The following is a 25,885-nucleotide window of genomic DNA, read 5'->3' as shown; positions in this document are numbered from 1 at the left end:
AACTACAGACATAGCAAGTGTTCCACTAGGGAATATAACACGAAAGGATTTAACATTGCAATCAAGATTCTCAACTGTAACAAAGCACCTGGTATAGATTATGCAATGACTACTGAAGTTCTCAAAGATGGTGGTGAATTTGTAATAAGCCAATTACACAACATCTGCCAGATGGTTGACACCCATCTCACCACTCAAAAGCAATAGATATCGAGCCTGATAAAACTGATACATATATATATATATATATATATATATATATATATATATATATATATATACATATACCATGTACTCACATATACACTAGGTTGAAGTTAAAGATCAATCCCTTTTATGCACTTGCTTCAGAGGTTTGAATAACACACATGAAAACCATACATGACACAAATTGCATAAGATAGGTGGGGATCTCTTTGCATGCAACAGCATGACCAGGCACTTTTAACCATTAAAATCCGTTGCATATCAAGGTGTGGCATATCAGCAATATAAATCAATGAAGGTGTATGGCAGGTATTAAATTTTAATAAAATTTCTAATAAATTTTTCTTATATAACTACAAATAACTAATAGTATAACAAATAAAAAGGTTCTAAAGAACATTTTTAATTTTTTCATTAAAATTTGACATCAAATTTAATCTTCGTTAACTAAAAATGAGTGACAATACAGATTATATATGCAAAATATTTCTCTTGTGATGTTCTTGTAGGCTAAAATTTGTAACGATATTCATATACATATATTTATATTTGCAACAGTTTATAAATTGTGAAATCACTTATAAATATGTATACATGCCCAAACACACGCACACACATATGATTGCTTACTTGCATCATTATAGGCCATCATTTATTATTATGATGATGATTATCAAAACCGATGATTTATACATGGTTTCCAGGTGAGTGTTTTTAATCAATTCTCTGGTACTGAATTCACTTAATATCTTTTTAAAAAATATTTCATTCGTTAATATTGATTTAAAGTCGAGTGCAATAATGGCAATTTCAAAAGTTAATAATTTTGTTCTATTATATATTCACTCGTAATCTGATAAAATAAATCTAAAGTTCAACTTATTAGTGCTTGTCACAAAGTTTATTGTCAATATTGTTTTGTAAAATATGATGATAGCCACTTTTTTCTTATATTATTTGTATGCATCTTTTATAAAATCTCCCATTAATCATCTATGAATAGGTAATTGTAACATCCTTATTAATACTGGCTGGGATGTAATTAATGTTATAGCAGGAGTAGTTAGTTTATTACTTGCTTACAGTTCTTAAGAAAAAAAATCAGGGTGTATGGGGCAAACTGCAAATATGTATGAATTTCCCTGCCAATCAATTTTAATGCCAACAGTTTTTGTCCTTTTATCACTAACTAGACATATTATCCAGCTCTGGCCGGGTGTCTGGAGGAGATAGTCAAAGATAAATTTTTTAGGCTACTAATATTAAAAAGTTACTTATGGCTGAACCAAACAGAACCTGAACTTTAATGATGACTGAGCTGGAACCTTCCTGACGATCAAAACGAACTTTGAAACTGTTGTTTTTAGTCTTGTATATTATCAGTGATGGAGTACATGTGGTTGGTATGGTACTTGAACTCAAGTACCAATTTTAAGTACTTGCACTTGACATCTATGTACTTGTATTTGTACTTGTTATTATTGTACTTACAATGCAATACAATACAGTATTTTTATTTCCTCCTCACTATGATACAACATAATAAAAAGAAGGCAGGATGGTGTGAAAGAGTTCATTGAAGAACTCATCTAGCACAACCACCTGGAACATAAATTGTCAAAGTTTTGCAAAACGTCAATTAAAAATTAAATAAACATTTGTTCTTATGAAAGACAGAAAAGAAGCAACTAGAAAAATTAACTGGAAAAATTAAATGTGAAATTTACTTGTGCAAAATTACACATATCAATTATCATACTTGAAAATTTATAAGTAAAATGTGCTTTACAAAAATTTGAAAAGTTACAGTTGAAAATTTTAAGGAGACTAATATTTTATTTGGAGATTTCTGCCATTGTTCCAAATTTGAAATTGTGCCAGATTTCAGATTAGAGCCAGATTTTGTCATTTAAGTTTTAATATTCAATGTGTGTGTTGATGTTTTTGTGTATATTTGTATACACGCATGTGCGTCTATGTTTACAGGTGTGAACATGTATGTGAGTGTATGTTAATCAATGATCATATTGTGTATATACAAAATGATTGTATCGTTTGTGTATATACTGATTAATGTGACTATTTTGATTATGTCTTAATTGCTTTTAAATTTTCAGAAATTAACACCAAGCACTAAGATAGTTTTTCAAAATATGTTAACATGTGTGATGCATTCATGTATAATTTTACATGTCTTAAAACATGCTTTTATTGTATGCTTGTTTCCTTTCCACGTGCATGTTTGAATATGATGGTATTTTTATAACCTCAGCGATGTTCAAATTAAGGTATATTATTTGTTATCTTTATTATTTGTTATCTTTGCTATATTTGTAATCTTTGGATTGTCAGAATCAGGAGGGGCAGAAGTAGCAAAGCGTGGTTTGAATAGCGTGGTTTGAAGCAAAGCCGTAGACGTGATTTTTGTAGTTACTTGGATTAGATTAGTGTTCCTATTACAAGCTTGCATTTGAAGCAGTCTTGTTCATCTATAGGAAATCATGAGCCTACAGAACAATGATAACTTAACGATCGTTAGAAGCTATAACACTGGTGTTGGAAATATAGAGATCATTGAAGTGTTTGTAATAACAAGCGTTAAAGATTACAACAGTATATACGAAAATTGATTAAGTGGTATCAGTTCAATTTTATTTAATTCAAGTACATTTATTGATAGAGATGTAATGTAACAAGGTTTTATACTGGATTTGAGACAAATTGCAAGCCTTCTTATGAAGTCACAGGTTATAACAAAATGTGCTTTGCACTAATTTGCATGTGACTACGGCTCTGGCCTGATTTGAAAAAGTTTAATCCTGTACAGCCCCAGTAACAACATACTTGATTGAATTTTTTATTGATTTGAAATAGAAGTTATTTAATTGTTTTGATGTTTAGAGTTATCTTTGTTCTTTCGTACTTGATCTGTAGTGCTTGTACTTGAGGTGTAAGTCTTTGTACTTGGAAAAATTTTATTCTCAGTACTTGTATATGTATACTTTCATATATGTTAGTATGTACTTGTACTTGAGAAAAAGTACTCGAAAACATCTCCTTATATTATTTTTTTAATTTAAGCTTAAGACTTTGCAATAAATTGTGAACTTATTAGCAGCTGCATTTTAAGAATTATGTCATTAAATTGACTTTATTTGTCATGAACAATTTGAAATTATAGTACCATAGAATAGATCTGTCAAATTCAGAGGTTTACTCAAGAAAAGTTCAGCAACTTTCTAACAAAAAAAGAAATTTAAAGTTTGAAAAATTGTTTCAAAAGCAATCAATCAGTCAATCTTCGTTTTGCGTCCAGAGACCCGGTTTCCCGAGGTAGGACGTTGTTTTCTTTGCCATCAACTTTTTGCGCCAAATTAGACGATCAGTTGTATCCATTTCATTTAAATTTAGAGCTTTCATGTCTTGCTCGATTGTTTGCGACCAGGACATGACCAAACCACCGCAGACGGTGTTGCCGGCATTTGTCCTTTATATTATCTAAACCAGCACGACGCAGGATTTCGGTAGATTTGATGTGGTCCTTCAGACTAATTCGTTGCATCCATCGGAGCATTTTCATGTCGGTTCGTTGAAGTTGTTGTTCCAGTTTGGTTGTCATTGGTCATGTTTCTGCACCATATAACAACACCGGACGTATCACAGAATTATAAAGTCTTGATCGTAGTGGTAGTGGACAAGGAGGCATCAATATAGAGGCAAGGAGATGCCATTTATTCCAGGCTGCACGTATGCGTGCTCGAACGGCAGCTTCAGCTGTTCCAGTACAATCCAGAACATCCCCTAGATATTGAAACGATGTGACTTTCTCTATTTTAATGGCTTCAAAAACAGAAAGAAAAAGCAAAAGAAAACAATTTTGAAAACAATTAAAATGTTTTTTTTAGAGTTATCTAAACAGTTTTTTAATTTTTTTTTTAAATTTTTAAATCATAACCCAAATAAATTTATTTGACATAAATAACTTTGTGTTATTAATTCTTTTAATCTTCAAAAATAATTTCATTGTTTTGAATTTGTATATCTGACCACTTCAATGGAATATTCCCTACTTTTTGTTAGAATAGCGATTGTAATTAATTTGCTGAGTAATAAAACGATCTTAGAAAACATTTCATTACAGGATCGAACCTGGCAGAAAAGTGAGCATCAGCGTTTCAAAGAAGAAGCAGAAATGCTAAAAACTCTCCAGCACCCTAACATTGTCAGGTTTTACGACTACTTTGAGGAGACCCCATCAAAAAACAAGAAAATAATTGTTCTTGTTACTGAACTTATGACCTCGGGAACTCTTAAAACGTTCGTTTGTTTTTATTGTTACTTTTTAAATCTTGGCCAGTTTTATTTTCAATCGTTATTGAAAGATTCAGCATTATTTTTCCTGATTGGGCATATAGAGGTAAGTTTTAGCCAACTGGAAAATAAAGAGTTGATGCAATGTGAGAGTGTGATGATGCATATTTCATAGTGATACTTCGATGTACAAAATCAATTTGATTTCTGTTTTGATTACTTTCAGATGAAAAATTTGATTTCAATTTTTTTGAAAAATCCTTCAAATCGTTCAAAATTATTTTATAAAAGTCAATTCAGTAATTTGCATGTTACATAACATTTTATTGCCAATTATCAAATTGAAATGTTAGTATAACAAGTTAAAATGGGCCTTGTCTAATACAAGTGGGAATTAAACATTGTTCTACATGTGTTAAGAAAACGTTTTGTTGAGGAGAGTTGAAGGCCCAAGTAGAGATCCTTAAACTACTCTAGACTTAATTGATAAAGTTAGGGATAGTTGCGAACTGAAAAAAGTTGTAGTACTCCTATTAGAAAGAAAATCCATAATAATGTAAATGTTATCAGGTAGAGGAAGAGAAGCTAAATTATTTGAAAGAGAGAAATGAAAGTATCGAAAACTTTAGAGTTATGTATTACATATTATTCACCTTTTAACTTTTACTACCAACTGTTGTACATGTTGTTCAACACAAAAACAAAGGTCCTATTGCTTCATTTGATAATGTGACACAATTTTGACATTTTGATAATTCATTTGTGCATTCTATTTGTGCTTCAGCAACTTCTAATAATTTATTATCATTATTGCCATTTTCATGAATTTACTACTCAAAAGACTGATAGAGCATCAATCAGCGAAAATGAAAGAAACTGGAATAAACAAATACCGTTGTCTTTCAAAAAGAGAATAATGATGATGATGATGATGACGAAAATTAGGATGATAATGAATGTTTAGGAGGCAAAAATTAAGTGCTATAACATTACTTTGTCTCCTTGTTATGATGTGTGTGAGCTTCAGTGGATATCTTGCCCTTGCTTTTCAAAGGCATTATTGTATTGAAGCATCAGAGGATCACTTTGGATCTGTTGTTTCTCAAGGCGTATCCAAGTGTGGTTTACAAAATTGTTAAAAAAATTCCATCATATTTTTTGGAACAATGCTAAGGACTCCATTTAATCCTAAATGTAAAATACCGTTCGAAACTCCCCAGCCAATAGCTGAATGTGTGGATGACCTTCGTTAGTGATTGAACAGAATCCATGAACACATGCCTAAAATAAGGCAGCACAGATGCGACCAAAACTTGGTATGACTGGAAAGGAAGTGGTATTGGATTCAACATCAATGACTTAGTATAGTTGAATAACAAAGGAAATAACGCTCTCCAAAGTTTTAGTGAACATAGGAAACCTCAAGCACAAATGAAGATTGTTTATTTGGAAAATATGGCCCTGTTCTAGTACACCAAACTCTTTTGTAACGAACAGAAGTGAGAAGAGGGCGGTTTTATACTCTAAATTGCACAAGAACCTTCTAGAATATCCTTAAAAAGAAATGAACTGGTATAATCTAGACAATGCGAGAACGAAAATTTTTGAAATTATTAATTTAATAGACGTTGTTTATAAATTTGTGTATAATTAAAAATAGTTTTGTAAATGGTGTTTTAATTCTTCAATTGAAAATTTTTTAGAACCTGCCTTGAAAGTTACAGCAATATATTATCTCTAGGTTGCAGGCATCCCCGAGTCTCTGTCTGAATCTGGGTACCTGGGTCTCTGGATGCTAAACGAAGATTGATTATTGTAGGCATCCCAGGACTGAATAATTTCCTTTCTTCACTCTCTTTCATTTTTACTATTCCTTTATTTCCATTGGCCAAACACATAAAAAATGTAAAGTTTTTCATCCAATCATCTCCAACATCCAACTTTCTTTCCACATGTCAAAGTCATTGATGGTCTAAAAACATTTCATGATTTTTTAAACAAATGGTATCAAATGATAACAAATTGTATCAAATTATAACATATGATTCTAAATTATAACAAAAGATCCACTACTGGGGCAGGTGAATAAATGAGGCACATTGTCATGATGAGCTTGGTGGTTACAAGAAAAAATTGTGCTTTCAAAAATTATTTCCGGTACATTGCTCATATTGTAGATACACTCTTTTTTAATAAATATTATCAATATATTTTTAATTGAGAGCTCAACTTTGTAACATGTCCTTAAACGTATTTTTTTAAATTTTCTTATTTTCTATCATATCTTATTTTCTATCATTTTCATCGGCATCGTTCTTATAATTTCTGGAGAATTTGCTTATTTTCCTTAATTTTGGATAGAAACATTTTAGTTGTTTTGTGGTTACAGTCAAAATTTTTTTCATGGTGGGAAACATTTTTGTTAATGTTCAATAACTGTTTTGTAGTTTTTCAATATGTTTGCCAATAATTTTGATGGAAATTTGTAAATAATTAATTTTTTAAGATTGACACGAAAAATGTTTCATCATAAATATTTTCGTTTGTATTTCAAATAACTTTGTTGTTACTGCCGAAGATTCGTTTGATTTGGAACTGCATTTTGTTTGGACCAGACTCAACAGTGGAAGGTTGAGATGAGCATGTTGTCTAATGTAAAAAGATGATATAATATTGCTTAAAATCAAATATTATATTTGTGAACAAACGAGGTGAAAACGAGGTTGTGTGTCACATTTCTAGCAGTTAAGTTACATTATCGTCTACAATGGACATTTATTACTTTTTTAATGGTGATTTGTATAACTATCTAACCACACACATACACACCCAGAAACACTCATATATACATGAAATATGCTTGTGTCAATGTTGACTTAAGTACTTCGAAAATGTGCCAAAGTACAAAAACTAAGTACTTGGCAAAAAGGTTTTTAAGGATATGTGTCAAGTACCAAAACAAATTATTTAGTACTTAATGAGTATTATGTACAAGCAGTTTTGTTAAGTATTTAGAGTATTTATATACTTGAATGATATTTAAGTATTTAAGTGGTGTTTTAAATCTTTAAATAAATAGCTGTAAAGACAGTTTAGTTTAGTAATCAACAAATATATTTGTGTGTGTGCGCGTTTGTGTGTGTGCGTGCGTGTGTAATACATAATTCTGAAATCATACTACAACTAGTGAGGTTGTAATCAACGCACTGCTTTGGCCTCTTCTGTGAAATAATGTCCATAGAGTGAAGTTTGCATTTTCTGCAAGGTCATTTATATTTTGTTCATTTAACATTAGCTGTATGACATTACTGCTGATCATTTGTAATGTTTATCATATGTTTAATTATTTATGTGACAAATTTTTACTCATTAAATACCAATCAAGTTTGATATATTATTCTAGCTTGTCTGTTGCATGCAAGTACACAGCTTCACTTCATCAAATTTTACATTAAAACTTTCACACTTTTGTTTCTTAATTAAAACATTTACACTTGTTTTTCTGCGCAATATATTTACATGGCCAAATACATGCATACACTTGTGTACTACATCTACATGCATGCATAATGTCTTGTCTGGGCACCATGCTGCAGCCATGTTATATGCTCAAAAGACATTCTGTATCAGTGCACACGCACAAACATTTTTATTTTCACGTGTTGCTATGTTATTTGTTTTTATCGATATATATATGAGTTTAAGTAATAAACTTATTACTTAAACTCTTGGCTAGAACTAACTTTACTCTAATCAACTTTATTATAACACTTTATTCATAATCTATGAATAGAAAGATGATGGACTGACATCTAAACCTAGGAAAAATAAAAAAACATAGAAATCATTCTTGGAAATTTAATTCACGATTTTGAATTATGAAAATGAAAAACTAATTAGAAGATTGGAATGCTTGAAAAGGAAACAGTCTTGATGGCAAAGAAAACAACGTCCTACCTCAGTCTGGGTCTCTGGACGCTAAACGAAGATTGATTGATTGATTGATGCAGCCTTGTTTTGAACCTGATGACGCAAACATCATTGACCGGCACTCTTACTACACCATAACCGCAGTCAAATTGCATATTATGTTGCATAATAACAGAAAATAACTTTATAGTTTTCAATATTTCAATCATCATAAACTATATAAATAGAGCTTTCAATGATATACCACAAGCATATTGATATTATATTTTCAAGTTAAAATATTTTTTTAAATCGAAGTCATAAAATAATAATAGGAGACCTAATAAGAAGATATTATTTTTATATAAGGCTAAACCTATTAAGTGTCAATGATGTGTTAAATGTTGCACTTCACCAAAACACCTGAAAAAACATTTAAGACCTGTTATAGGCACTGCTAAAATATTAACTAAATAAGTTGGCAGCTTGGCCATCATTACTTATAACTACTGTAGCGGATTCTTAGCGGCAAGGTTGAGACGTAGACACAAATCAAAAAAATTTTATTCTGTAAACTGAAAACTCTACCAAATATATATACATAATATATATACAATATTCTTAATATGTACATTATTTTAAATTGTTGTTGAGATGCATTTTTAACGGCGTTTCAGCACATTCTGGCTATCTTCACGCCTGTATCTTCTTTTATTTCATTTCTTCATTCTTTCCCTTATTCATTCTTTCGATTTAATAGTGTTAAATTTAAATTTTGTTAATTTGTTCAATTTTTGTAATATATCCTATTAAATTATTTATATTCTCCCGATTTAAAAAAATTTCCTGCATATTTGCTGGGATATTGAATTCTGATCTGGGTTGGTTGTATTTTTTGCACTCTATGATTATATGGAAAATTGTGAGCTGTGTTCCACATATTTCGCACCTTGGAGGAGTCTTTTTTTCAAGGATCCATGTATCTGTTAATCTAGTGTGGCCAATCTTGATTCAATTTATCGCTGTCTGGAATCGCCTTTCAACAGTTATTGTCTTTGATCCCTTAGGTTCAATTTTTGGCGTTGATTTCCTTAGAAAGCTTTTGCTTTTGCTCCATTCTTGTTGCCACATCGATGCCATGTATTGGTTGATTATCACCTTGATATCAGAGTATGGGTATGTTTGAGATAGGGAGGCGATGAGCCAGATTTGCAGCTTTATCGGCTTTTTCATTCCCTTCTATTCCTTTGTGACTCGGTATCCACACAAATTTTATCTTGTTGTTATTTATTGTCATATGTGTATTTATAGAATTTTGAATTTGTGTTATTAGTGGGTTGTTTGCTTTATGATTTTCTATTGCCATCAAACTGGATAGCGAGTCAGCAAAAATCATGTATTCTTTGTTGGTCTCATTTATGGTATGATTGAAGACCATCTTTATTGCTGTTAACTCTGCTGTGAATATTGATGCATAGGTTGGTAGATGTTGGAATAATGTTTCCTTTGTGGTGGGGATGACAACTGCTGATGATGTAGAATTTCCCATTTTTGATCCATCTGTATATATTGCTATGCTTTTGGGGCTTTTGTCTTATTTCATGGTATATGATTTTGCATAAATTTGGGTTTTTGTCGATTTCGTTAATTGAGAGGTCTATTTCAGGTGTTTTCCTAGCCCAGGGTGCCACTTCTGCCTCTATTTCCCGCATTATTTTTATTTCCCCTATTTTTTCTAGATGCTTTTCAACTCTTTTATTTATTGTAGGGATTGCTTTTGTTGGTTTTCTAGTCGAGTTATTTGATGTTAACATGATATGTTTGTAGGCTGGATTGTTGATTTGGGTTTTGATCTTCTGCTGGCGATGTGCGAAAGGCCCCAAGACATCTTCTTAATGCTTCGTTAATAATAGGCTCTATGGTTTTAATATAGGAGTTTCTTGTTGCTCCATATGCCTGGCAACCATAATCTAAAATGGCTCTTATCATAGCTTTATAAGTTATTAGAAGGTTGTTTTGATCTGCACCCCAATTATAGTGTGATATTGTTTTAATTAAATTTAGGGCTTTTTGACATTTGATTTTAATTTTGGTGATGTGAGAGATGAAGTTTAATCTATTATCGAACGTAACTCCCAGAAATTTATATTCTTTTTTAAATTTTATTTCATTATTTTGGAAAACTATTCTTGGTTATTCTTTTCTTTTTTTTCTGGAGAAAATCAGGCCATATGTTTTGGTTTTTAAGAAATTTATCCCATTTGTTGTTGACCACTTATCAATGTCTTCCAATATTTTATTTGTTTTTTTTCAATATTGTTTATTTGTTTGTCTTTGATGGTTATTGCCAGGTCGTCCATGTATAAACATGTCAATATACTTTTTGGAAGTATGTAGTTGATTGTGTTGATGTTTAGGCAAAAAATGATTGGAGATAGGATGCTTCCTTGGGGTATGCCCATCTCCAAATGCATGACTTCTGACAGAACATTATTTACTTGTACTTGAAATGTACGATTTGATAAAAAGCCTTCTATGAACTTGGGTAATAATCCTCTTAGGCCCGCTTTGTGTAGATTGTCCATGATTCCATATTGCCATGTGGTATCGTATGCCTTTTCTACATCAAAAAAGATGGTTAATGGCTGTTCATTGTTGGCTAAAGCATTCCTTATGTAAGTTTCCATTGATATAATGTGATCAATCGTTGATCTACCTTTTCTTCCACCGCATTGGGTATTTGTTATTATGTTATTTTGGTTGAGATACCAGATTAATCTATTGTGAATTATTTTCTCGAAAATTTTGCATGTACAACTGGTTAAGGATATGGGTCTATAGCTATCTGGTGACTCTTTGGGCTCGTCTGGTTTATTGAAGGGGAGCACTATTGCATGATGCCAGATTTTTGGAATTTTAGAACTTGTCCATATGTAATTATATATTTCTAAGAGTTTTTCAGCTGCTATTGATGGGATGTTTTTTAGTATGTCATATGTAATTTGGTCTTTACCAGGGGAGGAGTTCCGACTGTTTTTAATTTCACTTATCATTTCCTTGAAGGTTATTGGTTGGTTATAAATTTCGCTGTTGTTTGATTTGAAGTCTAGGATGGTTTTTTCTTTGCTCTCTTTATGTACTATGAAAGGATTCCTATGGTTTTTTGCTAAAGATTTATTTTTGAAGTGAGTTGTCAAAATATTCGCTACTTCCTCATCTGTTTCGTATTTTTTGTTTTGGTCCTTTATGTGATGTGCATGAATTTTTGTTTTCCTGTTTCTAATTCTGTTAATCATTCTCCATATGATCTTCATTGGAGTGTTGCTTTTCATACTATTTACAAACTTTTTCCAACAGTTTAATTTCTCCTGTCTTATAATTTTTCTTGTCATCGCTTTTGCCTCTTTAAATTGCTTGTGGTAGGACAATTTTTAAAAATTTTTACGTGTTTAAGTTTATTTTTGATTGCTGCTTTGCAATTTTCATTGAACCATGGATTTATTATTTTTTTATTTTTGTTTTTTACTACTGGTGTTGTTTGATGGATTAGTTGCATTATTATTTTGGTCCACACTTCCAACGGGTCTTCGGTTGTGATCTCCCATGTTATGAAGTGGTTTATACAAAACTCTTTGAATAGCTTCCAGTCCGTTTTTATGAAATTTAGTTGTGTTCCTCTGTCTGATCTAATCTGAGCTCTTAATTTTGACGATAATTGGGAAATGATCGCTACCGTGCTGATCGCCGAGAACGGACCAACCAATATCATCCTTTATTGATGAGGAAGCCATTGTAAGGTCTATTGTAGAGAAAGAATTTGTCTGTTCATGAAAATATGTGGGACCAGTAGGCTTTATTAATTGGATATCCCCTCGTGTTATTATTTCTTCAATGCACTTGCCCTGTAGGTTTCTACGTTTGTTCCCCCACAAATGACTGACCATTGAAATCTCCAATGAGAATTAAAGGTTTGGGAAGATCATTGAGGATCTTTAGAATCTCTTCTGTTCTTGTCAATGTGTTAGGTGGCAAATACATATTACAAATGGTTATGGTTTTGTTGGTTGTTATTTTTGTTACTATTATGTTTAAATTTTGATTAATTTTAATTTCTGATTGCGTTATTGTATTATTAATATATGTTGTTATTCCACCAGCTGAATTTGTTTGAGATGGTTCAGCTGCTTTTGAGTAGTTTACATATTGTTTGATATCTATTTGTTTATTTGCGTTTAGTTTTGTTTCTTGTAAGCATATTATTTGTGGTTGTTGTTCGGCTATTAATATCTGTAGTTCTGGGAAATTGCTTTGTATTCCTCTGATATTCCACTGTAGAATTTTGATTTCTTTTTCTGTATTGTTGTTGTCATTAATTTTGCATGGATTTTTTTATCCATGTTTGTTGTTATAAGTATGATTGAGTATTTTAGCTAGGTTATGGCATGCTTCTTCTGTTTCGTCCGTTGGGGGAAAACATCATTATCGTCTTCGTTGCTGCTTATTGTTTGTTGGCAGCATGTTTTATTTTGATATTTGAGCTTGTTGTCATTATTATTTTTATTAGTTGAGTCTTTATCTTCATTCTTTCTATAAACCTTGAGTAGCTCTGCCTGGATCAAATTGCAAGATGTGCTTTTGTCAGCCTTCTGAGGACAATTTTTGGTTATGGTTGCAGATGTTTTTTGCTGAGTTGTTTTTTTTAATATTTGTTTTGCTTTCGGGATGGTGATTTTATTCATGATCTTGATTCTTATTATTTCTTTTTGCTCTTTGTATACTCGGCATGATTTGTCATAGTTCGTGTGCTTTTCTCTACAGTGATAACAGTTTGTATTATTATTACATGACTTTTTTCTAGTATGAGAGTGTCCTAAATCACCACAGTTACTACAGACAACTCTTTTATTGCTACATATATTTTTATGGTGACCATATATTTGGCATTTGGTACACCTCATCGGATTTGGAATATACTCTCTCACTTCTACTTTCTCATAGCAAATTACCATAGTTTTTGGGATTTCATGTGTTTGAAAGGTTAGGATATAAGTGTTGGTTTTAATAAGTTGTTCATTTTTTTAATGGTGATGCTTTTAACATCTACTACTCCTTGATTTTTTAGCTCTTCTTTTATTTCCTGTTCAGAACAGTTTTTTAGTGATGCTGTTTTGATTACCCCCTTTGAAAAATTTGAAGACCTATGAGGTGAACATTTTACATTTATGGTGCTAATTTTTGATATTGTCTGTATTTTTTCTCCTTGTTTTGCGTTTTTAACTTTTACTATTATTTTATTTCTTCCAATTTTTATATTATCTACGTCTCCTATTTGTGCATAAATCTCTTTTTGAACACGGAAACAAGTAAGTTCAGTTATGTCGTTGTCTTTTTCTGCTTCGATTACATAGAAGACTGGACTTAGCTGAAATGTTTGTTTTTCATATGTTGGTTCAAGTGAAGAGACTCTTGCTCTTTTGGAGGTACCTTTTTTCTGGGAAGGCGACATTTCCCGGTGACACGAGGTCACCTTAGAATAGGCGACTCTTTTTTTTTTGGCAGTATTTATAACCGAAATTATTTAAATTATTTAACTTTAAAATTATTTTCTATTATTACGTATTATTATTATTATTACGTATAATTATGCTTAATACAAGCAAGCGATAATAAAGTCCTGACCGTATCAACTTCACAGGAAGTCCTATTTTAAATTGTTAAAAATATAAGTAACACAACACAAACATTGTTTTAATAAATCGACTCACTAACATTAACAACTAACTCGGCTATAATTTGCGATGTTGTTCTTTGTGTTGTTGCTGCCTTTTCCTTTATTTTCGCAATTACCTTTTTTGCCTCGATCAAACCAGAGTCTGGTACACGATTGTGATTATTAGTACATTTTTTAACTTCATCTGTATCGAAATTTATGATATTTTATACATTTCCAATACAGTTTTATCTAGTCTATATACATAACCACCGTGTGAAAGTAGTTTTCCATCTCTTTGACTGTTAATAAATTGGATTGACATTTTTGAGAATGACTAAAAAAACCGCTCAATTAGAAACAAAGTTGATTTGCAATGAAAGGTAGATCGTAATAAAAAAGACTAAAAATCCACTCAATTTGAGACAAAGTTAATTCGCAATATCGTAATATTACGATTTGCAAATTGTAATAAAAATGTTCAAGACAAGACAATAGAAAATCTATTTTTTCAGTCATATATTAATTATTAATTTAATCAAACAAATAAAAAAATTATTCAAGTTTAACAATTAAAAATAATTCAATGTCATTGAGTAAACTTTTTTTCGGCAAAATGTCTCTTCGGCAAAATGTCATTTGGCAAAATGTCTTTCGGCAAAATTTCTTTTGGCTAAATGTCTTCTGGCAATAAGTCGTTCGACAAAATGTCGGTCAGAAATTTTTTTTGGGCAAAGGTCGTTCGGAAAACTGGGGTGACACACATGTTGTTTAATAATTTGAAATTGAAAAAAATTTTTAAAAATTATTCTAAGAAAAATTTTTTTTACCTGTTTATGAAGTAGTTTTTTTTTAAAGAAAAAAAATTGCCATTTTTGTTTTTTGATAGGTTGTTAAGCTATGAAAGCACTATATAAAACAATTTAAAAAATTAAAAAAGTTTGGTTCTTTGTGGTTGAAAACGGCGTCAAACCAAAGGAGTTTATCATTTTTTGGACATTTTGACCTTTGTTAGTTCGAAAAGTTTGTTACAGAATTTTGTGATTTATTTATGACTATAAGGTACTTCTAAATAACAAAAACATTTATTTATTTAGCGATAGATTTGAGCTAAACTGCTCTGAAATCGGTGAAATTTTCAAAAAAATGCAACTTTTCCAGAATTTTTTTACCAAATATTTTTTGGTTCGAAACAATAATTTTTATTTGTTTTATTATAATATTGTTTCATTGATATGCACAAAAAATTTCATTAAGATATGTTAGCTAGTTCAAGAGATAGCGTTTTTCATTGGCCCAAATTTTGATAAAAATTGTTCAAAAATTTGAAGGTGCTGTGACTTAAATCTTCATAATTGAAATATAATTGAAATTTTTTTATAAAACTATTTTGTCGATAAAATACATTGAAGTACTTACTGTTAAAATTAAAAAAATATCGAATATGGTTCAAGTTGACAGAGAATAGATTTGGGTCATTTACACAGCGTATCATTTCGAACACCGAAGATGGTATAGGAATACCGAAAAAAGCTTTTTTGTTCTATCATGCTTAAAATACAAAAAAATTTTGGTTTTGAACTCAAGAAACTTGACAATGATTTACGATCTACTTTAGAACAATCGAAAAATTAAACAGGAAGCTATATACGTAAATTACTTGAATCTATTTTCAAAGATCGTTTATTAACATTTATGGATGTTAATAATTTGCTAGACTTCAGTAATAAGGTTTTGAAAAAGGGAAATCCGCATCCATTGAGTTATTGACATTTTAAAATTATAAACTACTCTAGTTTACAAGGAGATTGTTGTGATATATAGAGATCTTAGGAATGTTTTTAAGTGTTTCAAATTTTGTTAATGAAAATTTTGCTACCACTTGGAGTAGACAATAATCAGGTTGAATGTTATTAACCAGTCAGGTTATGTTGTGCGAGTGTCAATAATTGCTTGTCTGAAAATTTTAATGATGAACTAGCATACGGAGTAGACAAAAATCTGGTTGAATGTTATTTTTAGAATGGCAGATTGTGTTGTGCGAGTGTTAATAATTGTTTGTCTGAAAATTTTGGTGTAAGTAGTAACATACCTCAAGAAAGCGACTCAAGTTCAGTTTCGTACATTATGTGCGTAAATGACGTTTAAAATTGTTGAAAACAGCCCTGTCCAATTGTTCATGTACGTTGATGACACACAACTGTTGAAATTCTAAAACTTAACAAATTATTTTGCAAAAATGTGTGGATTATTTGTAATTTTAGTGTAAAAATGAAAGCTAAATTCGAAGGTCAATTAATAGGCTGTGATGAGATTTAATCAGGACGAATTAGTCAGTAAATTGGTTTTATAACATTTACTGGGATAAACTAAGCACTAGAAAATTTCTTTTTGAATGGTGTTATTTTTCTTTGAAATTACCTTCCTGAGGAAATTTGAAAAATTGCAATAAATAAAGAATTTTTTTGCAATTATAAATAGACGTTTTATAAATATCTTATTTTGACATTATAAACAAGCGTTTTCATTTCGCTGAGCTTAGTGATAGCAGTTTATTATCATTTGTTTAAATCATGAAAGGTTATGGAAGCAATGTTGAATAACATTTTAGTTGAATTATAATAATGATTATTCTATTTCCTATTGACAATATTGAACCATTAATTGATTATACTGATAACTATATTATAAATCTAAAAATGATCATTGTCATTATTACATACGTACACATAAACATCTTAACAGTTACATAAAGAGATTCAGTCGAATTAACATGAAAGTTTTGAAAAATTGGTGTCGCCAAATCTTAAAGGGTCTACTTTTTTTGCATAGTCGTACTCCGCCTGTCATTCACAGGGACTTGAAATGTGACAACATCTTCATTACCGGTACAACTGGATCTGTCAAAATTGGCGACTTGGGTCTTGCCACTCTGAAAAATAAATCTTTTGCAAAAAGTGTTATAGGTTTGTCAGTTGAGTTTTTCTTTACGACTTTGTTTTTTATCCTATCTGAAATTTATGATAGACAATATTGAATTTGAATTTTTAAAACTTCATATGGTTGGAAAATTAAAAAAATTTTTTGTTTAACATTTATCCAAACACGTTTATCTGAAATTGTAAATATACAGGTCATTAGCTCGTTGGTTTTATATAAATATATTACTAAATATATAAGAAATTGCATGTAGAACATCATTGTTGAAATGAAGATGGCATGGGGTGAGTTAAAAAATTTGAATTTGGTTTGGGTCAAGACATTGTGCTTTTGTGTTTTTGTTAATAAATGACATTAATCGGCGAAATTATAAATGAAAGATATTTTGAAAAATGCTTTAATTGTCTTAATTAAACTTATATTTTAATAAATATTACAATATTAAAATTAAAAAATATTGAATTGACTGAAATGAACATCATTTATACCTTTTGACCACTAGTTCCATAGCGGTTTTTCAGCTTTTTCAAAAGCTAAAAACTCCAAAGCTATTGTCTCCGACAACAACTCCAATACTTACCTCGAACATGTTGGTCACTCCAGTCTCATTTTCATAACTCTCTTTAATTGATCGATCAAGCACTGCAACATGCTGACCATGTGGATCATCCCTCAACTTAAACCTGGCATAAATGCCACTCAATCTTTTTCGTATTGTCCCTCATCATAAATATTCTACAATCTCTCCTCTTCTCAACAATCACAACCCACCTACCATTGGCTGACTATCAACATGGCTCTCGCTCAAACTACTCCACTACTACAGCCTTTTTCAGGCTCTCCACAAACATGTCAATGAATTAAGCCAAAATAAGCCAGCCAACCGTACTATAGCTTTTGCACTCGATCTTATTAACGCCTTTGTCTCAGTCAACCACCTCATCCTACTCAAAAAAACAGCCAGTCTACAATTCCAGCCTACCTAACCAGATGGACCTCCACTTCCTACATAACCGCCAGTGGAAACCTCAATTTGGCAACGCACGCTGACTCAATTACAAGAAGATTTCACACAGAGGGACAGGAATATAATTAATTTTAACAGCCAAAAATTAATTGCTTCAACCCAAATTTGTTTGAATAAATTATAAAAGGATCGTTATTTACAATCCAATTAATCTATTCGATTTGATGTTTTGATAGATATTTAAACAAAGATACAGATTCGCTCCCTAAGAGGTTTTAAAAAATTGCACTGTCCCATATATTAATTGATATATATGATTTTTTATGCTTGAATGTCATTAAGCCAAATTAGTTGCAATTCTTTTAAGAATTTAGGAAGTCTCATCCTATGTTGATTTTGATTTTAGGTACGCCTGAATTTATGGCTCCTGAGATGTATGAAGAACACTATGATGAGGGGGTGGATGTATATGCATTCGGAATGTGTATGTTAGAAATGGCAACGGGAGAATACCCATACAGTGAATGCTCCAATGCAGCTCAAATCTATCGGAGGGTCACTATGGTATGTTGTGATGGTTGAAATGTAATTATGCTGGTCAGTAAGTATAACATGCTGAAGATATGATTATGTGATGTTTGTAATTGTGGTTATGGTTATTAGATATGTACCTGATATGCTGATGAGGTGCGTTGCCTACCTAGTAATGGTTACGTTTCAAAAAGTGTTAGTGACAGTCATGTAGTGTTTCTATTGGAGATGTAGATTTAATGATCTGATATTTAAAAAGAGAGAGAATGTTTATCTATGTTAAATATGTTAAATGTTAGATGAAATGTTGAAATTTGTTCAACAGGGTATGAAACCTGACGCCATTGCTAAAGTTGAGAATGCAGACATGAGGGACATAATAGAAGGTTGTGTCAAATATCTCAGCAAAGAAAGGTGAGGTTACTTTATGACTTTCAGTTAGATGATTGATTATTAATGTTGCAGTGAGTAGAAGTTTTTACTCCTATTCAACATATTAACTTTCCTAAATTTATTTTATTTTTGTTTTATCAAAAAGCTGTCATCTTTTTTATAATGCTTTTTTCATTGCTTATTGATTTATTTGTGTCAGTAAATTTTTCATCTCTACTGGTAGTTTTTTTTAGTTCGTTTAATATTGTTGCTTTTTTATTGTAAATAATATGGTATTAATTTAGTAAAAAAATTCTACTTATTTTTTCTAGATTATCATGCATTAATTTAGTTTCAAATTTCTGTCTATTTTATTCAAATTGTTTTGCATTACCTGCCTTTACTGTACTTTGATTTTATACAGATACATGTCTTTATTCATAAATAAATAATGTTGAATGTATTCATTATCGGCTGGTTGATCTATTTATGATGCAGATATACTGTGAAAGAACTTTTGCAATGTGACTTCTTCAGTGAGGATACAGGCATAAAAGTCGAGTTAATAAAAAAAGAAGACATGAACACAGATACCATTGAGTTCTGGTTGAGGGTCGATCCGAAAAGGCGCAAACAACAGCACAAGGAAAACGAGGTCATTCAGTTTGAGTACAACATGATAAATGATGATCCGGATAAGGTAGCCATGGAAATGGTAAGCAGATTGGTTTCGTTATTATGCCTCTATTCATTTGCTATTTAAAACCTGTGCATGTTTATGTATGGCCTATTTAAATATTGTACTAACAATATTTGAAGCAACGATATATTAAACACTGGTCACAGGTAAGGTCAGGATTCGTGAACGAAGATGAAGTTAAAATTATTTCTAAACAAATAAGTGATCGTGTTGCAGAAGTGAAAAGAAAACGTACCATAGCGTCAGCGGCTGCTGCGGCTGCTAAGGAAAATGCAGTTGCTAAAGAAAGTGCGACTACAAAAGAAAATGCAGCCGCAAAAGAGGGAACATCCGTGCATGGCTTTAAAGAAGGAGCACCAACTGTGCCCTCAACGGCAACTCTTCCACTTGCACCAGTTGTTATTCCGGTTCCTATTGCCACAAGTCAAGCTTTAGTATCTGATAGTTAGTAATTTTTTCACTAATATAATATAATTATTTAGTTATTAGTTATCGTACATTGAGAAAACTGATTCAGATGTGAATGTTTTAAAGTTTATTTATTCTCAATTTAAATTCTTAAGTTGATTTGATTTAATCTATTCTAAGTTTATCTAATTTATTCATTGCTTTGGCATAATTTTAATTTAGTTTAATTTTTGTATGCATGTCGTTTAACCATGTCCTGGGTATGACATAAAACTGCATCCACGCTGCCTTGCGTGCTTTTGAGCGAAAGGCTAGGCCCACCGCCCGCTTATAACTGGTGGTTGTCGTCAGGATGGATGTCCGGATGTAAAAACTTTTCCCCAAATTATTCCTATGTCATCACAAAGAAAAACAACGGCCCCTAGTCCCCAGCAGGCCTTAAGTGGTCAAGGGGTTCCAAGAATCCCTGGGAAGTATGCAATAGCGGAGGGATGGCCCCTCTATGGTACTTAGACTTGGAACGCTCAATGTTGGATCACTGACTGGCCGCAGCATGGAAATCGCAGAAATGCTCGAGCGTAGAAGGATTGACATCTGCTGCCTTCAGGAAACCCGATGGAAATCGAATGGTGTCTGTCATGTCAACTCAGACTAAGAAAAATATAAACTATTCTGGAATGGTCAAAAGACGGCCAAAAATGGTGTTGGAATTTTTGTCAGAGAACCGCTAGCCCAAGAAGTACTGGATATTAAAAGGATTAATTCACGTCTCATGTGGATCAAGCTTCGCATAAAAAAGCAAACAATGATTATTTTTTCTGCATACGCACCACAGACAGGCGAATCAGAAGAGATGAAAAATGACTTCTGGACTGCATTCTCTGACACCATCTCAACAATACCAAAATCTGAAACAATCCTGATTGGAGGCGATCTCAATGGCCACGTTGGAGAGAAAACAGATGGTTTTGACAACGTACATGGCGGTTTTGGCTATGGAAAACGGAATGAAGGTGGCAACCGCATCCTTGAGTTTGCTGAAAGTCACGGGTTTTGTTTACTGAAAACATATTTTAGAAAGAGGTTGGAACATCTCATAACATACAAAAGTGGACCATCAGCCACGCAAATTGATTTCTTCGCTGTCAAGCAACCACACCGAAGGCTATTCAAAAACGTCAAAGTTATGCCTGGCGAATCATGTGTCGCCCAACATAGACTCCTTGTGGCAGACCTGGCTGTCGAACTGTCAAAACATAAGTCTAAACAAATGCCTCGGAGAATCAAAACGTGGAAGCTGAAAAGCAATATTCATCGAGAAAAATTTCAACAGATTTATCTAAAGTGTCCAATTTTGTTTGTCCTGCTTGCATCAATCCACAACAACAAATTCAAAATAGCACTGTTTTTGAAGCCATTAATGTATCGAAAGTCACATCGTTTCAATATCTAGGGGATATTCTGGATTGTACTGGAACAGCTGAAGCTGCCGTTCGAGCACGCATACATGCAGCCTGGAATAAATGGCATCTCCTTGCCTCTATATTGATGCCTCCTTGCCCACTACCACTACGATCAAGACTTTATAAATCTGTGATACGTCCGGTGTTGTTATATGGTGCAGAAACATGACCAATGACAACCAAACTGGAACAACAACTTCAACGAACCGACATGAAAATGCTCCGATGGATGCAACGAATTAGTCTGAAGGGCCACATCAAATCTACCGAAATCCTGCGTCGTGCTGGTTTAGATGATATAAAGGACGAATGCCGGCAACACCGTCTGCGGTGGTTTGGTCATGTCAAACGAAGTGGAAACAGTGCCATAACTTCTCTTGCAGATGTTGAAGTACCTGGCACACGTCCCAAAGGTCGTCCAAAGAAGTCCTGGTCGCAAACAATCGAGCAAGACATGAAAGCTCTAAATTTAAATAAAATGGATACAACTGATCGTCTAATTTGGCGCAAAAAGTTGATGGCAAAGAAAACAACGTCCTACCTCGGGAAACCGGGTCTCTGGACGCAAAACGAAGATTGATTGATTTAACCAATTTTCTTGGTTGGATGTTTGGTTGGTTGATTTGGTTCCAGTTTCGATTGAATGATGATAGTTACAGAAAAACCGTCTGGTCATTAGAGGAAAAAGTTTACACCAACAAATGTAGAGGAGCAAAGAATGAGTGACGTGTACGAAAAAGATTTAAGGGATTTATGATTGGATCAGTTTGTGGCATGACCGTTCCTGGATGCTGTAAATTGGGAGCTAAATGTCTTGAAACAATTATGAACTCGCGAGTGTAAGAATTGACGCTTGTCTACATCTGACATCTTTACTAATTTTATGGATCTGAACGTGATTGCTATAATTTGTTAAAATTAATTATATGTTACAATTTAATTATGTGCTCAAACTGCAACATTTGAACAAACTGGTTGTCAAATATGCGCCACAGGCATCTAGATAGGATATAGTTCAACATATTTTCAAGTTTATCACTAGAATAAAAAGGTACCAGTATTTAGATTATAAAGGCATTGACATTTGTAATAGGCCCCAGAAAAAGGTTATATCTAACTTCTTCATGAGGACATAATTTGAATATAATGCTTCGGTAGAAGACAACAGAGAATAAGTGAGTTCATCAGGAAGAACGCAAAAAATTATAATGCTTGTTTTAATATAATTTTGATCATGGTTGGTAGATGTTGCGTATGCTCTTTGACTTGGTTATTGACTCGTTTGTTGTGTTTTACATATTCACACATGCTGATTGTTTGAACACTTTAATTTTATTTAGGTCAATCTGTCAATGCATTAGTTGAAAATAATGAAATTTCCAAAATCAATCCTAACCAGGTTTGTATGATGAATGATGATAAAATTGATGTCATAAATTATTAACATTAACAACTGATGTGAAATTTAGTCTCTTTTGCTAAATGAATTTTTTGGTTACACTTCAAAGGTAATCAGATAAAATAATTGATTTTTTTATCTTTCACTTTCATCCAGATTATACACTGCTTAATTACGCATTTAATAATAATAATAATTATCATTATTTTAAGTGGTCCGGCATAGCCCTTTGCAAAACAAAGACAGAAAAATAAAAAATCAAATTAAAATAATAATATATAAGATGGAATTAGCAAAAACAATGTCAACAGAATTGAACTGAGTAAACACGTAAACCTATAAGAACATACGCAAAAACCAAAATGATGATAAATCGTTGAATGGTGGAATGGAATCGTTGAATAGTTGAAACGAAACTAATTTTGATGATGTTGATTTTTGATTTTTTTCTTGTGCAAAAGGGATTTAACTGTACAAGTACACAGATCAAGTACAAATTAGAAATTAGAGAAGGCGGTTTGTTCCATTCTTCTACCACTTTGTTCGAAAAAAATTTACGGCAGTCTTTATGGCTGAACCTGTAGTTAGCTTGAAGTTATGGCCTCTTGTACGAACATTGTGTGCAAACAGTAACGTAGGAACAACATCGGCAAGGAGCTGACTATGTATCATTTTATATGACAAAATAAGGTCTGCTCTTAAACGTCTGTAGACCAGAGATGGCAACTCTAATTTCCTCAACCGGTCCTCGTATGGAAGACCTCTGCAGGTTGTTCTCACACGCGTGTCCTTCGCTGAACCTTTCAATCTCCTCTATTTAACCGACTCTGTAAGGGTTCCGTACTCGGACACCGTACTTCATGTGCGACCTCACCAATGTCTTGTATAAAGTTACAAAAGCTTCGTCAAATTGGTATTTGAAATTTCTGGCAATAACACCTAGCATAGAGTTCGCTTTGTGAACTACCTTCAAAACAAATTGAACTTCAATTTGTCATCTATAATGACTCCAAGATCTGAAACTTCTTTAACCATCGGCAGATGAAGAGATCCGTTGCCATCCAAAATAGTGTAGGGTAAACACGGTTTGTTGGAGCAAATTTTTAACAACAGGCATTTATCTGTGTTAAATTTCAGTTTTCATTTATTAAACCAAACTATTATTTTACAATATCGCACATAAAACTGTTTTTGTCCTCTTCACTCTGTAGATTTTTGAATCATCTGCAAAAAGTAGGATATTGTCACATAAAGATGAAATGTCATTAATATAAATAAGAAAAAACGGGCTCAAAACTCCACCCTAAGGGACCTCTTTTAAAACCGGTTTTTTTTGGCTCTAATAAGGCATCTTCTAGTTTGACCAGAAAAGTTCTGTTGCTGAAATATTTCTCAATCCATTTTACTCTCTTTCTATTCACACCATATCCTTGAAGTTTGAACAACAAACGACTATGGGAAACCTTGTCAAACGCCTTGTCAATGATGTTAAACGATTTAATTTTTTTATATTTAAAATGGTAATATAATTGTTTAAATAATAATAATTATTATAATAGAAACTTCTTTTATTTGAAAAAAATCTACATACAGAAAATGGAAAGAGAATCAATCCGTAAATAAGAAAAGAGAAAATTGTTAATGATTTAATTTATGTTATTATGAAAATTCATAAAATATTTATTTAGCGTTTCCACAACGAAAGATTTAGTAATAAATTGTTCCTATTACAATAAATGTCAAACGATTGAATTATAGCATTCCTCATAAAGTTATTGAGTGTGTCGTTTGGCAAAGGTGGTAGCTTGAGGCATTTTATCAGTTCTTTGAGATCGGAGACGAAGTCAAGCGTAGATACTTTCCAGGAAAAGATTTTGAAAATGATATCTCGATATTTCTTTAGTTTGACATTTAAATCTTTGTATTTGTTAAGTTTGTATTGTTTGCTTTTTAAAAGATTAGTCTTGTGGCAAATTGTGAGTTCTAGTACGTACACGTTTCTATTTTCGTTATGCAAACGGCCGGGCGATATGATGGTTCGAAAATATCTGAGATTGGTTTAACTTCAGTCATCATTACATCTGCCAACAGGTTTTGATTAGGCCTTTTAACAGATTTCAACCAATCAACCATTACTTCATAAACGAAGTTATGACGTTTCGTGGTTATTTAAAGCTCTCTGTGATTCACAGTTTGAAAGAACGTGTTTGTTTGTCTGTGGTCTATCAGAGCCGCGAAGTTTGCACCGAGGATCATTGCCAGGTTTGCATCCGTAGGAAGCTGTTGTGGAATGGCTTGTTTGGCAAATTTGAAGATAGATATTGGAATTTGATATATGGCCTAAAACAGTTTTCCTCACCAAACTTTCAGTTTTAATTTGAAGAAATATTTTTTGGCTTCGTTTAAACAGTTCAGTTTTTAACAATTTACATAGTGCTTGTCAGCCATCATTTTTTAATATTAATACATCAATTTTTAGCGTTGGTGTCGGACCATAAAACAACAACAACACACGTTTAGACGACATTTTCCCCGAGATCGGGGGTTGCCATTTGTCTACCTATGATGAAACCGAAATACCCCTCGATGCCATTCTGCCGGATACTGAGGGCCATTGTCACTTCTGTCATCATAAGTAATTTATTTGGCTAATTTTTACGCAGGACGCCCTTCCTTACGCAACCACAGTTATAAGCGGTGGGCCTAGCCTTTGATGATCCAACATCACTCACAAGGCAGTGAGGGTCAGTTTAATGTCATAACCAGGACAGAGGTGTCGGACCATACATCTTTAATAAACTCATAACTGCTGTTTCTCATCGAAAAGCGTTTCGACATCCTAAGTTGTTATAATATCATTTTGAATATCTAAACTGCTTTGAAGCTTCCAATTGCATTTTAATGGTTTCTTTATTTTCACAAATGTTCGCATTTTGTGTTTTTCCTCATTGAAACTCCTCGGCAATTT

The 25,885-nt window shown here is 32.4% G+C and overlaps 2 protein-coding genes across 2 annotated transcripts in view; both read left to right on the top strand.

Annotated features, from left to right (window-relative positions):
* Nucleotides 1–19,710, top strand: part of HELRODRAFT_84684 (hypothetical protein) — a gene marked incomplete at both ends in the record, with an annotated part of 21,591 nt that extends 1,881 nt beyond the window's left edge. The window contains 5 exons of the mRNA XM_009025292.1: nucleotides 4,349–4,524; nucleotides 16,883–17,103; nucleotides 18,451–18,608; nucleotides 18,901–18,989; nucleotides 19,446–19,710. Of these exons, the coding sequence (XP_009023540.1) occupies nucleotides 4,349–4,524; nucleotides 16,883–17,103; nucleotides 18,451–18,608; nucleotides 18,901–18,989; nucleotides 19,446–19,710 (909 nt within the window). The remainder of the gene's footprint in view (nucleotides 1–4,348; nucleotides 4,525–16,882; nucleotides 17,104–18,450; nucleotides 18,609–18,900; nucleotides 18,990–19,445) is intronic.
* A 1,283-nt stretch (nucleotides 19,711–20,993) lies between these two features.
* Nucleotides 20,994–25,569, top strand: HELRODRAFT_177072 (hypothetical protein; the record flags this gene model as incomplete). Its single annotated transcript, XM_009025310.1, has 3 exons — nucleotides 20,994–21,105; nucleotides 22,859–22,917; nucleotides 25,438–25,569. The coding sequence occupies 3 exons, from the start codon at nucleotides 20,994–20,996 to the stop codon at nucleotides 25,567–25,569; spliced, it is 303 nt and encodes a 100-aa protein (XP_009023558.1).
* Nucleotides 25,570–25,885: the final 316 nt, after the last annotated feature.

The sequence above is a fragment of the Helobdella robusta genome, assembly GCF_000326865.2.
Source record: "Helobdella robusta unplaced genomic scaffold HELROscaffold_41, whole genome shotgun sequence".
In the NCBI taxonomy this organism is placed as follows: Eukaryota; Metazoa; Annelida; class Clitellata; order Rhynchobdellida; family Glossiphoniidae; genus Helobdella; species Helobdella robusta.
Note: the sequence above shows the minus strand (reverse complement) of the source record. Positions and strands in the feature narration are given on the sequence as shown.